The following is a 16,613-nucleotide window of genomic DNA, read 5'->3' as shown; positions in this document are numbered from 1 at the left end:
AGAACATGCAAACGGCACACAGAAAGGTAGGAGCCCAGATTTGCACCCAGAACAAAAGTGTGAGGCAGACGTGCTAACCACTCAAACCCCGTGCTGCCCCGTATAGTAACCGCTTTCATTTAAAAGCGCTCAGCTGTCGTTACACAAACACTTGCGCATAAATACAGCTGGCTCTCTAGCTATGTGGCACTGTGAGATCTGACCCTCGCCGCCGTGTCTGCTGCCCCTAATATAGCCCACTGCTGTCAGGCTTGCGCAACCCCCTACACCCGCCGTGTGTCAGCCAACATGTGTGCATGTTTGTCGAGCCAGAGTTGCGTCTGAGTTAGATTGAAGGGTGGTCAGCCTGGAGATTCCATGTGAAATACCGCTACCAACTTGTGTAATTTCTCAAATTGCTGTGAGCCAGGCGCACAGGAAAGGTCACGATGGCTAATTGCGTCTTTGCCGTATTGTTTGGTGGCGTTATAGCTAATTTGCTCAGGTGCTTTTACACTATGTAGTTGAATTGAGAACATTTATTGTTTGCTCCCAAGTGATACTGTTCTGTTTTGCATCATGGCAATGCAAAGAGAATTAAAAAAAAGTAGTCCTCTTCAAATTGCGGATAAAGATTGGATATGAATCCGACATTAGCCAATTTCATTTTATATATATTGTTTAGAAAAACAATCCACCCACCCCAAAAAAAAATTCAAAATTCTAGGCTGAACAATTTGGGAAATTTCTTATCCAATATTGCGATTTAGCCGGTTGGAATGCGTGGAGGAAAGTGTCAGGTGTGTTATGTGATAAAAGAGGCTCTGCTAGGATGAAGGACAAAATTTGTTAAGACAGTGGTGAGGCCAGACATGATGTACAGATTAGAGATAGGGGCATTGAAGAGACAACAGGAAGCAGAGCAAATGAAGAGGTTGGATAGGATTAGAAATCTAACAGCCAAGGTTAAATGTTTTGGAGACAGTTGGAGAGAACAGACTTCGATGGTTTGGACACATGCAGAGGAGGGCTAGTGAGTATATTGGTAGAAGGGTGATGAGGATGGAGCTGCAAGGCAAGAGCGCTAGAGGAAGACCAAAGAGAAGGTTTATAGATCTAGTGAGGGAAGACATGAGGGCAGTTGATGTTAGAGAGGAGGAACCAGGAGGTAGGCTTGCATAGAAAAGGATGACGCGCTGTGGCGACCCCTAACGGGACAAGCCGAAAGGAAAAGAAGATTTTTTGGGGGGAAGTTTATCTTCAGCATTATTCACTAAACACAAGAAATAAATCATTCTATAGTATGACCAACATGAAATTGGATACAATCAACATATAAACAACTCTTTCCTTTAGGTCAGGCCTAAATGTTAATGATGAATTGATATGAATAACATCTCTTTATTTTAATATTGAATTGTAAAGAGAAAAACCTTCAATCACAGTAGAATAGTGACTGATTGATTTAACTTCAAGCCTTGTAAACATGTAATGTGATGCTCTTGCCAGTCGCAGTAGCACTGCTGTCAATGTCAGTTGAGAATGAAGTTGAGTGAAGGTTTATACCACCAAGATGTGAGAATGAAAGCAGTGCACATGATAAAATATTAAATGTTGATGAATGTTCTTATCAATTACAGTAAGGTGTTGAGATGATTAATTTGTTAGATTACCTTCAAGAAGGAATTAATAAACTTTCATCTAGCTAAGGAAATATATTTCATTGGACAGGGGAGTATATAAAAACAGTTATGTACAGTAACTAGTAACTTAAGCTGTCAGATAATTGTAAGAGATTTCAAAAGCAGGACAATGGCCTAACTGACATACAGGACAGTACTTACCCTATGGCAAAATTTAACTAAAGCACAATACTATTAGTTCATGTGGAGGCCCCGGAACTGGGTTTGCCTTGGGCTGCCCACATAACCAAACTTTGAGAGTGTAGTGTACTAGTGGTGGATCACTTGGCTTGTACATTGATTAAGAAGGTAGCTAGCGAGCAAGCTGCAGGATGATCATTGACACTTCAAACGTACCTCGCAGTTAGATTCTTCAATTCAGCGCCGAGACTTAAATCTTGTAACATTCTAATATTTCGACTAGTTTCACGACGACATGACATTGTTCTCATAAGATTTCTCCTTACGTGTTTTTTTCCCCTTATATTTCTAAAAGTAAATCCGACTGTGGTCTCGTAATATTATGACCTTATTCACCTCACGTGACATTACTTTATTCTTGTCACATTGCAACTTTTCTCAGTCTTTCTTTCTTCTTGTAATATCACAACCTAATGTGACAAGTCATAATGTTACAAGACTAATTTATTGTAGTATTACATGTACTACGGCTTTATTCTTTATATTCCAGCTTTTTTCATATTTTAAATTTTTTTTTGACATTTCGTGACATTACGACTTACCGTAACATTACGTTTGATTTATCATAAGAGTACAACTTCGTTTATGTGACATGACTTTATTCTCGTATCATTGCAAGTAAGATTTTTTTTAACCTGAGTTCGAGTTACTTGGTTTTGAGTATGTCGATACGGAGTCCTGATCCAGTAACTGCAATGCATTAAGAAAAATGGAGCACGCTGAGATTGTTTAAATTATTTTATTTAAATTTTTTTTTCAATTCAAATAAAAGTATCCCAACAGGATACCTTTTTATATTGCTAGAAGTCTGCAGGGGTTAAAATCAAACAAACAAAATCATTTTATAGGATATCAGTGGTGCAGCCCAAAATCATGATGCAAACAAATTACATTTGAATATCCTGTCCTTAATAAAACAAATAAAACTAAAATATAAAAAACTAAAATATCACAACACAAAATTTATTTCAGTGTAGTGCTGAATAGAGACCAACTAGTGTAGTACTGCAATGAACAAGTTACAGTTCCATGCAAAACACTCAATTTACAGACATTGCAAGTTGCTGTTTCTTTCATTGCTTTCCAAATGAAAATACTTCCAAACTGCAGACATTATCCCTGTCCTGAGATGCCAGCTTCATATTTACGCCATTCACTAGTTACAGAAGGCCCATTACAACTAATGTTCCCTCAGTGTTTCCCATCTCTTGAAACTGTGAAGTTCAGCTGCTTCCTGCATGTGTAACCATGAACTTTGATGTTGTTGTAACAGTTGTTTGGGTAAATCTGTTCTCTTAGAGCCCGTTGTGCATGCGGAAAAGAGTCTGTGTATCCGCAAAGTTTTTGTCTACATAGATGTTTTGGGAGCCCAAATATGAGATATATATATATATATATATATATTTTTTTTTTTTTTAACTGTCCCAGAGTGAATAATTTTGAAAACGCTGCCCTTGTTTTTACACTTGTACAACACATGTGCATCTTTCCCGAGACGATGACGCTGTAGTCCTAATTCTCACGTGTGCTAACACCGCCAAAACCCACACAACAATTGTGGATCACCATGTCAGATGCTCTTTACCTTGGCGGTGATCTGAGCTTTGATTTCCGAAGCACAACTTGTACCTCGTCGTCAACACACGTCTCCTTTCTTTCTCGCTTTGCATTCCCCACCATTTTTGTTATTGTGTTTACATCCCACAGGCTTCTTATCCTCTTTTAAGAAAACAAAAATTAAATAGATTGACTGCGTTTCTTTGTGGACATGGCCTAAGTTGCAGCTTATATATATATAATGAGCATTTGGGGGGAATCCCAACAATAGTGTGGATCTCGATTTTTATTTTTATTTATTTATTTTATTTCACCTCATGAAGATCACAGGGTTCTTGGCGTTCATCCCACACAACGTCGGAGATCACAAGTTTTTAACGACAATCGGCACTCTCTTGTTTTCCAAGAAGATATTAGAGGGCAAAATCATTCACCTGTAACTGTGAATTTGTTCAGAAGCAGGGAATCAGGCAGAAAATCCTGCTTTAGTTCTTGAAATCCCCCCCAGGTTCGATATTTATCTCTGACGTCTGCTAGTGGTGCTGTTGTGGCTACTGTCTCTTTTATTGCATTAGCGTTACTATGGTTGCTCCATGATATCTTTGGCCTGGCCCCAAGCCCGAGGACACGGTTAAACCTGCACGCATGTGTACTGTACACACACGCACGCATGCACACACAGACACACACTCACACACGCATAAACACACACAAACAAACTCACACACACACTCACGCTGGGAAAACACAGCGACGCAATCAGGACTCCACCTCCAACACAGAATTCATTTGCAACCTGATTGGAAGCTGAAACGCTGGTCGACCTGCTTTGCATGTCCAAAAGACTTTCTTGGCACTTGGGTTTGGATCGCTGGTGTCTCTTTAGAAACCTGTGGATTTCCCTTCACGTTCTTTTGGAGCGTTTGGATAAACAGCAACCAAGTTTTTCAGATCCAAGGACTAAACTTAAGGTTGGTCGTCGGTGTTACTTATGCAATGAACACTTTTTTTAATATATATATATATATATATATATATTTTTTAAAACGTTTTAATTACAAAAATTTTTTTTTAAGGGTTTTGTTCACAGTTCAGTTAAACCGGTCAGGTTCAACAGCAGGTGTTCCGTGCACAGGATGAGCCATAGTACACTGAAAGACAAGACTTCTTCTTTTGCAAAGATAATAATGCATAATTTATTTATGATTGTAGATCGCTGTGGTGTTAAATTGAAACGACACTAATCAGCCCAATTCTATATATGACAACATTTTGTGTGTAGTTTCTTTGATTGGAGGATATATTTTTAGCAGTAGATGGATCCTTATCCAGAATCTGGATGTCATTTTTGCATTACAGAAATAACTTTATTTTTATCATTTTTTTGGTTTTGCCGAAGAATGAATCCCCCCAAAAACTTTGATCATTAACTGCAACCGAATCTGAATGAGGATAATTTTTTGGGAATATTGATAAGACTAAAAAATAAATAAATAAATACATTTTTAGTGTGTAAAAAAAATTGAGAAACATTAGATCTTCCATAGTGTAATCTAGATTTAAAAATTGTCAGCGTAGCCTCGGTATGACAAATGAATAAACTCTTCGTCATAATCTGGATTAGGGTCACTTTTGAAAGATGTACATATCTCTAAAAGTGTTAACTAGTTAGTAGGTAGATACAACTAACAGTTGTCAATGGATTTCGATTAACTTACCCCAGAAGGCAAATTGACTTTTGATATGGAATGACGTGTAGCTAACATTACAGCTAAAGCTATGTGAACGTAGCACTTTTAGCTATACATGTTGGAAGGAGTGTTCCAAACAGGTGAGGTAGACCCATGTCATTTTTAAAATATCAAAACTAAGCTATTCATTTGGGATACGTTCACATACCTTCCTTTAAAGGCAGCATTTTTGTGTTCGATTTCTTTAGCTTCTGCTAATAAACATCAGGATTGGACCATGAGTTTTCAATTATTGATATGTCTGATTTGAGAAAGTAGATGAATGCTTATCGGTTTATCATTTTTGTCTACTAAATCAATGGTCCTAGACTATTATTGAATTAGCAGTTCAATGTGGGAATGCTCATTGCGCAGTTGTTCATGCGGCTCTTTGAAGAGGGCACTTGCGCCATCGCCACCTGTTGGTTCAGCTCACGCCCGCTGACCTTTCCTTCCCAGATGGTAGGGGACAACCTTTAAGTCGGTACTGCGAGTCTACCAAGATGGATGCCGCTCCTTATGCTGGCTAGTTGCATTTTTTTGCTAGATATAAGCTACTATAAGTGAGTTATTGTCAACAACAACAGCTATATTGTACTGGGCAGCCAGGACAGGGATGCATGTACCATGGTTTCTGTTGTACCAGTTTTCCTTCATTCACTTGTCCCCTTCCTTGGTTGGTAAAACCTTCCTAAAAAAAAAGCCAAAGAAAAAGGCAAACAGACTGTGGTGTACAATGAACCTCCGTTTAGCCTGAGTGTATCACGTTCCAGACCTATCCGCAATAGGTGAAAATCTGTGATATACAGAGACCATAGAAATGTTTTTTAGTATATATATTGTCTACCCCCACATGCTTAAAATAGACTTTTAAAACTTTTTAAGTCTGCATGTGTCTGGGCGTGAGCTGTGGCCGATAGCAGCCCCTGCGTGATTGTGCTCGTTGTTTGTTTCATAAAAAAAATCTGTGATGTAGAGGGACCACGGTCGGTGAACTGCGATATAGCAAGGGAAACAATGTACTCTATATTCTGTTTTTCTTCTCTAAAAACGTAATGTCATCAACAGCAGTCATATTGTATTGAGCAATCAGGACAGAGACACGGGCCCCTCCCCCCCCCCCCCCCGCCGCCCCCCCCCTTTTTTTATTTATTTTTTGCTACGCTGCTGCTACATAATTTTTCCTCTCTTCCGTCACTTCTACCCTTTGGTGCCAAGAGAAAAAAGCCCACCACAGCACGTTCCAAAAAAGCTGGGACAGTTTTGACACTTGTTTTAGATGCTCACTGAGCTGAAGTCTTGTATTGAAGCTTCTGTTCTTCAAGCACAGTGACAGTTTTACATATCTTATCACTTTTAGCGCAATGTTTTCTGAAATTGATGGTCAGTTTGGATTTTGAGGTCTGATTACTGATAAAAGTCAATATAAATCTGTTTTAAACCAGGCTTTGTGTTGGCGTTGGGTGTAGAATTTGTTTTTAGCCCATTACCACAGTGATGCAAACACTTTTGACTCGAGACTCTACTTCTGGATCAAGACTTCGTTTCTCCAGTGGTCGGTGAAAGCCAGATCGTGCAGGGCCAAAGGATTTTGTTGAATTCCAGGCACGCAGCGTTGACATGTGCATGTGACTTGGTTGGTGATTTGACTTGGCGAGGCTGAGAGATGCGCACATGCAGATAGCCCCATACGTAGAATGTTCAAGGTTGCGGCTTATCTGCCGGGGTGTGGGGGGCATTATGATGGGAAGACGCAACAACAAACGGGAGATACAGCGGGAATGAGAAACACGTCCTGTGGTGGGACGGGACGGACAAACACACCCATACGCACGAACCAGTGCACGCACGCAGGCAAACACACACAGCATCCTCAGAATATGCAGGTTCAATAGAGCTCACTGTGCGAGCGACACTCATTAAGCTCATACAGTCTGGGAATTATTTTCATCAGTGATTCCAATTGGTTAGACAAAGGAGCTATAGTAATATGTCTTTGGGTACTTAAAGTTGAGGAGCACATGTTTCTGTAGCACGTGTGTGTATGACAAGATGAAGTATTAAATGTTTAGCCATGTGATGAGGAATTCTGAAAAAGGATGTGTGTGTAATGTAGAAATGGACATAATAATCGATTAAGAATTCCCGGAATGGTTTGATGTCTCGTGAGAGTTGCTGAAATCTCACATGATGGCATGGACAGTGATCTTTAGACTGGCCAAGTTTTATATATATATATATATATATTTTTTTTTCACCTTTTGAGCCATATTTTGTCCGAAAATGTTTACATTTTTGACTGTTCAGCAATAAAACAGTAGTAGTGCCACTACGTGCTGCGGTAGATGTCCGCAGAACAGACCTGGCACCTGTAAAGCTAAAGTATAAATCTCTTTTACACAGAAATCACACTACATGGACGCCATCGGAGCCCTAACGAAAAACTCAGCATTTATCTGCCTCTGTTTTTTTTTTTTTACAGAGAACCCAGCAAGGGCCAGCCTTATTTTTCATGATTTCAGAGCCATAAAAAAACAACAATAATGATCGTTTATTGTGATAGTTTTGGGGAAAATAGATTATCTTAAAATATTTTTTTTTTTATCGTGACAGTGCTATTTGTTACTTATTTTAAAGGAATATTTTTTGTTTTTTGTTTAATGACCTTTTAAGGTTTTTTTCACACTTTTTCGGTCTTTTATTAGTCTTAGTTTGAGCCAGTACACAGCTGGTAAACAGCCTGTAAATACAGTAGATAACTAGCAAAAGACATTCATTTAGGAACATTTTATATGATTTAATATTTTGCATTCTGTATTTACCTGTAATTTCAGATAGATGGTTATTTAATAATTCCGTGACAAACTTTTCATGTTATTTCTAATTCATGGCAAAAGGGAGAGGACCTTGGTTGTGCCAGCCCGCACTGTCATTACCAATGATGATGACAAGGACGAAGGTGAGGGTTGGTGGGTGACGCCATTGAGGGGTTTCGCCACAGGGCATTATTCAAGCTAGCACTGGCCCTGAGTTGTAGTATGGGACCACGTGAGCAGCTGATTTAGTGCAGTTCCCTAGGGCAGTGGTCCCTAATCTTTTTTGCACCAGGGTCCGGTTTCAATTAAAGACATATATTTTGACGGATCATCATAACTGCTATGCAGCAAGATTGAGATGCCCATGCCCCAAAAAGCCCGCTGCCTCATCAGCAGCCGATGTGCACACTCAGCCGCCGTCGCCGTCCGTGTGTGCGGTCGTTTGCGGGGAACTTTCTTGTGCACCACAGGCTCGCAGCTGAGCTCAGCTAAACTGAGAAAGGAACAAATCAATTCATGAAGTGATTGCATTCAGTACATTCAGTCAAGAATTGTTTGTGATCTACAACACTACTCGAGCCATGTCTACTGCTGTGGCCCCCCTCCCAAAAGAGAGACAAAATGCTTGGCAATTCGCAAATGTGCACTGATACGATCGAATCCGGTGCGCTTTTAACATTTTCAGTGTGTGAGCGCACTTGCGTATCACTTATGTGCACCCCTTATTATAGTGTATGAAGTGCTGCCTCCTTGAGTGAAAATGCTTTTATTGTCTCACTGGCTTTTTTTCCTCACACACTCTTCCGCAAGCAGTAGCCACTTTCCTCGTTCAGCTGCCTAGCTCCACCTCCGGTCGTCACAGTGTCGAAAGCCATACATGTCATATGTTCCACCATAGAGGGTGCGGGGTGAAATTGCTCATTTTTATGGTACAGTTCGTCCCCCCAAAAAACAGGTTGAGCTTCGGGAGGCACGTCACAGATCTGTAATAGACATCTGGTAACTGTTTTAAATTGGGGGAAAATAGCATTTTCTTTTTAAGAGTTCATAATGGTCACACAGCATGGATCATGACGCTTCCTTCATGTTGTTTTCCACTGTGTAGAGTAAAAGCTATTGATTGGTGCCCTGATTGTAAGCCTGACAATCTCAAGCCAGCGTGAATGCATTTTAATTTTATTATCATTATTTTTTAACCATACTGTTGGGACCATTAACAGTGACTTGAGCCACACTGAAGTCATAGAAAATGTGCTGAGTGTTACCAATATCAAAGGACATCTTTCTCCTACTTAAAATGGGGTATTTTGCTGTGAACTTTGTGTTCTTCTCGCATTTGCAGTTTATTTACAAATGGCAGAGACTTGAATCAAAAGTGTTGATGCGGCTGTCAACTTTGACTATTTTGCTAAATATGGAGGAAGTGGCCAAACATTACTTGGCGGTGACACTGCTATCGTGCCTCATAATGGATGTTTTGGTGTTTTTTTCAGTTAAAACCTGACGACGGTGTGGCCTAAACAGCAGAAACTGACCTGAAAATAATCATTTTACCTTGCAATCCAGGGATCTCGTTTGATTGGCGTCTCGCATCTGAGATGCACAAAAATTAGCAGGGACGCAAGTATGATCAATCTGCGTCTCCTGACGCACGATGGGTTTCATTGTGGTCTCATTGTGGAGTGAAGAGCAGGGACCCTCCGTCTGATTGGCCGTGTGCGTGTCTGTGTGCGTGCGTTTGAAATGCGGGCGCTCACGTACATGGTCTTCTCATAGCGAGGCGGTAGCTGCAGTTACAGAAAATTGAGCGGCATGAATGGAATTAGTTCCAAAGCCGAATGCCACCGCGACGATGTGGAACATTCTGGGTTCAAGCCGGATGAACGCGGCCATCCTGCTAACACCAACAAGCTGGTATGTCAAATTTGTATGAAGTCGCAACAAAGACAAGACAGCTTAATACCTCAAGGTGACTAAATCCATTTTAAACACAACCATCCCAACCAATTTCTTCAGCTCAGAACAAAAAACACGGTAGGACATTTCCCGTTTTCCGACAGCTTGCAATTATGGAACTCTTTGCCCAACAATGGAAATACAAACGTGAATATGGCGCACCTGAGCTCCCATTATATACGCTATCGCGTTACTTTTGTAAGAGATGTAGTCATTGAACATGTTGACAAAGCAGCGCTTAAAGAGGCTGCAGACTTTGAAAAAGTAGTACAAATCTTGAATCAAACCAGGTTCCTTTGATCTACTTCTTGTGTTGTTATTAATGTTGCTACTTAGGACTTTTTCTTAAATAACTGGAAACTTCATTGCCAGTATATTGGCTCTTAAGGCATTAATGACTGTTTATACCTCTATGCGAAATGTTCAATATTTATTTAAGTGGAATTTTTGTGAACAGAGCCTGTCTGTTTTCTACAGTATATATTTTATTTATTGTTCTACATAACAATGTCAATGTTCAATATTCTTAGAATTAGAATTAAAAAGGAATTGTTCTTAAAAAGGATGTACTTGAATTATTATGCTTATTTTATCAGTGGCATAAAAAACATTGATACTATCGTTTGTCGTGATAATTTTTGGGAAAATATATCGTCCTAAAAATATTGCAATCATCACAGGCCTAAACACATATGATATACTGAGAGAGAGCAAGAGCAATGGATAACACAAAATATTGTACAAACAGTACAAATAATAGAGTAACAACTGTAATAAAAATCTGAAATATAGCGGGACCGCGAAGCAGGAACTGTAATATAGCGAGGATTACTGTATCTGTATTGTATGATAAATTACAGGGACTCATTGTTTCCATGACATGTGCATCCCGGGATTAACATAGTCACAAGTGTAAAATGATCTACGCTAACCCTATTATTCGCTCTAGTTGCAACTGTAACACTTCCGTTTAGCAAGTACATTCATTGGGTACTGGACCTAACCCTATCCTTACTCGAACCCTTCTGTTTAGCATCTGCATTAATTTGGGTACTTTCCCTAATCCTAGTCCTAACCTTAACCCTTCTGTTCAGCATGTACATTCACCGGGTGATGCGCCTAACCCTCGCGGTAGTCGTAACCCTAACAGAGGAAAATTATATTTTACAGCTATTTTAAATAGATTAATCAACAACTATTTTGATAATCGATTAATTGTTTAGATAGCGACATAGTTTATTTTGTCAAAATCCTCGGCATTTCAGTTAGACTGTTATTAATAGTTAGTGAATAGTTCTCCATGAAAGCATATTGATTATCTTTGTGTTGAATCAAAATAAGACATTTGCAAACCTTTGCTTTTACTTCGAAAAACAAGGATAAAAATGTTTCCCTATTGTCTTGACATCTTATGGTAGGGACCAAACCAGTAAAAGATGTTTCAGTTAAGCATGTATTCAATGGGCCTAACGCTAACACTAACCCATACCCTGTTTTTAGGAGATTGTTCCGTTTCAACATGTATATTCATTTGGTATGGGACCATAATCCTAACCCTAGTGGCTGAAGGAGACCTCTCGTCAAGTGTGAGCTGTTTGAACCTGCCTCATTCGCACAATACATAAATGTCAGCAAGGAAAAGTATTTTCTAGTCGTTTTGCATAATGACATTGTTGCCTGGTTTACTACTGCTTGCATTAGCACACAAAGGATTCCTCACATTTTTCTTGCGCATTCTCCTCGCACATTCCTTTTCAACTGAAAGTGAAGCAGTATTGTCAGAAATGTCACAATAAAGAGCGGAAGTGGAGGTGTGGCCCAGTTTCAGGGGACTGTCAGGAGGTGTGTCGTGGAAGGTTTGGCTGAGGAACAAGCCCGGTCACGCTCTTGGGCCTCGCCTCCTGAAAGTTCACTCCAGCGACTTCTAGCTCTGATAGCTTCAGTGTTTGCCAAGTACCCAAGCACCACTGTAACATGTTTCACGAGTCTATCTCCCTTTATCTCTGTGTGAAAGCGCTGTATCTCCAACTCCATTTGTGTGAGTGGACAAGCCACTAGCAAGAGAGCAGCTAATTAGATCACGGCCAAGGCAACCTCTCACTGACTGCCAAATGTGATTTGTATTCCTTTTGATTGGATTAGACTTTTGGAGCTGAGGTCAGTTAAGGCTGCCACACAGAGCGCGGACTGCGGACTAACCAGGTCAAAATAGAAGCAACGTAAAAGACGACGTGATAGTATAGAAGATAGATGGATGTCATACCACTTTGCCCTCTAACTGGGCGGACAGTGACGAATTAGTCCACAGCTAATTGTAGTGTCAAATCTTATTGTATGCAGGGGAGGTGAGAGTCACAGATGGGATACGATATTACAGAGTTATTTTTCACCTGAGGCTTATGTAAAGTAGGAGGGTGCAGTATTTGGCACGTGGGCGCTGTTTAGTGGAGTGGTGTCTGGATATTTTGCGTCACCTATCTTGTGGGGGTGGGGGGCATCTGGCATAGGTGTACGTTTTGTGCAGAAGTTTTGCACGCGTTGCAGGGGTTAGGGTGGGCAGTTGTTGCCATCGGAGGTGGTGTGTGTTATTTTCAGTCTATTGTGTCTATTTCCTGTGGGTCAGGGGTTTTTCAAGCAGGGTGTTGCAGACTGGATGGGAGTAAAAAGAGGAGGGGAGGGAAGTCAGCGCGGTTGGCAGGAAGCGCCGCCACACTCTACAAAAAAGGGGGCTGGTCGGCGGCTTTCAGTTGCGCTACATTTTTCACTGGGACTAAGGTGGAAATCCAAGGAATGGTTGGTGAGATATCCAGTAAGTCATTCTGTATTTTTCTCATTTGCAAACTCTTTTGGACTAGTCTATATGCAAAGTTGTGGGGTTATTCTTTAACCGCAGTTTGGCCAAGAATGGACAGGAGGAGACAAATTTGGCCAAGAATGGACAGGAGAAGACAAATTTTGAACCCAAAGGAACTCTTAAAATTGGCACGCGTCAACGTTCCAATTGAAATTGATCTTATTGAATAATCTGATACCCATTCATACAATGCGGGCATTGACTTTTACGCCTTATTTATCTTGGTAGCGCGTGGCTAGTCTCATGCGATCGACCCTAAGATCTCACCACGTGAGTACCTTTGAACTTCCTGACACGGGATGAAAAACCCACAGTTGCAATGCTTGTCTCGTTCCAATAAATCCAGTGGGCAATGGTGATCCTAAAACTGGTACGCCTGTCTTAAAAAGTCATAAACGTGGTTGTGGTCTTGATTCCATTCATTGTGGTGTGGCGTTCAAAAGAGAAGCTACGGCTAATGAGCTAATATTAGCGCTTCTTAGCTAATGCATTTACATAATCTCTTTTCTCCACAATATTGCCGTAATAGAATACTGTATACAACATTTATCCGCCTGAGCATTTTACATAACGCCGCGAAGCAGGAGAGTGCTGCACATCAAACGGCATCCTGCTACCAAGTAATTAATAGTCATTTTGTGTGAGTTATACAATACTTGCATGAATTGCTTTCAACACAACAGACTATTAGAAGTGAGTGTCAGGTGTTAAACTCGACACCCTGGTCTCAGCATCACAGAAAACCTGTACACACCTCTGTTATAGGTCTGATACTAGGGTCAACTTCATTCCTCCATTCTATGCTGGTGCTGAAACAGCAACATAGAAAAAAAAAGTTAAAGAGGGGTGGTGGATGTTGTTCTGTCAAATTTTGGTTTGGGTTTGAGAGGTAGTGGGATCGATCTCTGTTGGCATGGAAGGGAGCGGGAGTCAAAATCCAATCTTGTCTCAGACCTAATCTAGCTCTAATCTCCATCGCTGTAAAATTACTGTGTTGACTTCAAACTGCTCATTCTGTGTCAGTGTTTGTACAAAACAGATGCAGAAATTTAGAGCTTTTATAGACTGTGTGAACGGGGCTACTCTACCCCAAAGCGGAAAAATCGCCGGGTTGACTCCATCACATCACCCCTTTCTGTGTTGTGCTGTTTATACAGAACAGCTAGATGGTAAAAGCAGGAAAATTGTTGGTATTTACAGCCAGTGTGAAAGGGGTTTGTTTCTTGAACTACCCCCCAAAACTGGAAAAGTCTGTTTGACTTCAACCTCCCATTCCGTACCGGTTCTTTTTGGCACGAGCAGCCTAAGCAGAAAATTTGAGCTTTTACAGACAGTCTGAAGATCTCATTTATCCAGAGCAGCAACACAGGAAAAAAAAAAAAGAACATTTATCTTGTACTTTCTGGGTTCGAGTCAATTTATCAGCCCACGAGGGTCACTTATGAGGCAGTAGCTGTAGCATTATTAGCTAAATGTAATTCGCTTCTAAAGATAGCACCCGACTGTCCCCACTAACACAACCAAAGTGACAAAAGGAGGCAAAACAGGAAACGTTTTTTGGGTTCAGCGTTTGTATGAGTGAGAAACAGATGACCAGGAAGATAAAAAAAAAAATGCTAACAATGTGGAAACTTCCACAAAAGGATGTTATTTTGGCTTGTGTGTGTGTGCGTGTGTCCCCTCCTCTTTGGCTCTTTCACAACCTATGTGTAGGTTTCTGGAGTTGCGGTGGGGTGGGAGGAAGAGGCTAACACCGTTAGCGCTTAAGGGCTGCTTCGATGTGACAACGTCGGCCCGCGTTAATGTTTAAACCGGAGTTAATACTTTACCCTCACGTCGAAGCTGTCTTGCATGCCTGAAGGTTTTTTGGCCAAGTCAACGGAGGACAGCGCTAACAAAAAAGCAGTCATGCTTTTGAACATCAAGAACACTCTTACTCCATTTGTCCTTCCACTGTTTCCCTTGTTTCTCAGTCTTCCCCTCCCCTCCTGTCATGTGGGACCAATCTAACGAATGATATGGAATGATTACATGACAGTGTGGAACCCCGCCTTTCAAAGATGAGAGAGGTTTGTGCAGCGGCCTCAGTTGAGTGTTCAAACTATTGGATTAACACACAGGCTGGTACTTAGGAGCAAGCTGTATCTTGACAACAGGAACTCAATTGTGGTAAGCCTCCGTAAGTTTCGGGGGGAAAAGCTTAACAGCATTGTTAGTGCACTCAGTCTGCCAAGGCTGAAAGATTCGCAAGGATGCCATCAGAACACATTTTGTTAAAAATTGGGTATGACTGGAATGGGATCACTGGAAATTAATGCAAACGTCCCAAAAGAATACTAGAACTTCGGGTTAACGCAGGTGCATTTCAATAAATTAGAATACCACAAAAAAGTTTATTTCAGTAGTTCTACTCAAAAAGTTAAACTTGTGTATAATACAGATTTATTACACTAAAGAAAATACTTTACAGAAGGTTGATTCCTACCTAATTATTATTAAAAAGATTTTTATAAATAATCAATATTAGAAAAAATAAAATCATGAAATATTTCCCCTGTATGTAGTGAATTTATATAATTTTCACTTTTTGAATTGAACTACTGAAATGGTTTTCCACAATATAATTTTTTTTTTTAGATGCATCTAAATTTTTTGACAAGTGAAATTAAATACAACCATCAACATATAAGCATTTTCACATGGGCAATTTAGTTTTTACAAAGCATGGACAATGGACTCGCCCAGCACCCGTCCAGTCTGACACTTGTTTTCTTTCAGGCTCTGGAGTCTTTTCCGCTTTTTCGTTGCGCAGTACTGGTGTAACTGGACCAGTTTTTCATTTCAGTATTCAGCGAGTCTTCAGTTTACGACTGAGTTTTGTTCCTTTGGTGGCGACATAACCCACATTTTCCCACACAAGTCGGAACGAGCTGTTGTCTATCAGTAAACTACACTGCAATGGTCAAGTCATAATTACAATATTTTATTTCAAAAACACTTAAGCTATAAAAAATGAAAGACAGCCAGTACAATAGTAACTGAGTTTGCCTTCTTTTGCCGTGTGACCGCGTATTCTTATGCCGCCCAGCTAACTGTTCATCGGTCAGTTTGTATCCTCGAAGCGTTGGATGTCATGACGGTCGTAAACCGAGGACCCAATCTATTGGTATAAACTTTCTTCCTGCGCACTTATAATCATAACAGTTTAAGATTCAAATAAGTGCAAAGAAATATAAATTTTGCCAGGCCATAAACAGTAGTTATCGTACATTTGTCATCAGAAATTAACGTCTTGAACATTTAGCAGCGATGATTTGAACATCTGACGTTGGCGTATCCATACTGTACAAGGGTTCCTCGGTTTACGATTGATTTCTGTTCCTATAGTGGCAATTTAACCCTATTTTTAACGGAGGTCGAAACGCACGTGTTCATCAAAACAAGAGGAGTCCAGTTGTCTCGATTCAACCTTTATGTATAACCAAGACCTGGATGACTGCGAATCTACACAGATATGACGAAATAACATTTTTATCAAGCACAATATCTTGCAGTGATATTATGACAGTAAGTTAAAAAGAACTTAGTAAATTTTGCTCTTAGGCTAACAAAATGAAGAACAGTAAGGCAGTAACTAAGTGCGCCTTCTTGTGCTGTGTGACCTCTAAATGTCGTATGTCAAACGCCGTAAACAAAAGACCCCCATAAAATGTCTCACATGATGGCAATTTTAAACACTCGAGTTTTGTGCATTCAAAATTAGAAATAAACTTTTTTTTCATTCTCTGTCTTTTAGAATGTTGGTAATTTTTTGGGGTTATCTTCTTCGAACAGGTAG

General features: G+C 40.2%; 1 protein-coding gene across 9 annotated transcripts in view; it reads left to right on the top strand.

Moving 5' to 3' along the window:
* Positions 1–16,613, top strand: part of gab1 (GRB2-associated binding protein 1) — a 71,946-nt gene that overhangs the window by 13,967 nt on the left and 41,366 nt on the right. Inside the window, exon 1 of one of the 9 annotated variants that reach the window (XM_061770898.1) lies at positions 12,560–12,730. The exons of 7 other annotated variants lie outside the window; for them this stretch is intronic. In XM_061770898.1, the coding sequence (XP_061626882.1) occupies positions 12,575–12,730 (156 nt within the window). In that variant the 5' untranslated portion in view covers positions 12,560–12,574. Of the gene's footprint in view, positions 1–12,559; positions 12,731–14,543; positions 14,945–16,613 lie in introns of those variants that run through there. One more of the 9 variants, XM_061770903.1, reaches the window with a different exon arrangement.

This window comes from Phyllopteryx taeniolatus, chromosome 4 (assembly GCF_024500385.1).
Source record: "Phyllopteryx taeniolatus isolate TA_2022b chromosome 4, UOR_Ptae_1.2, whole genome shotgun sequence".
NCBI lineage: Eukaryota > Metazoa > Chordata > Actinopteri > Syngnathiformes > Syngnathidae > Phyllopteryx > Phyllopteryx taeniolatus.
This window is presented reverse-complemented; position numbering and strand designations above follow the sequence as displayed.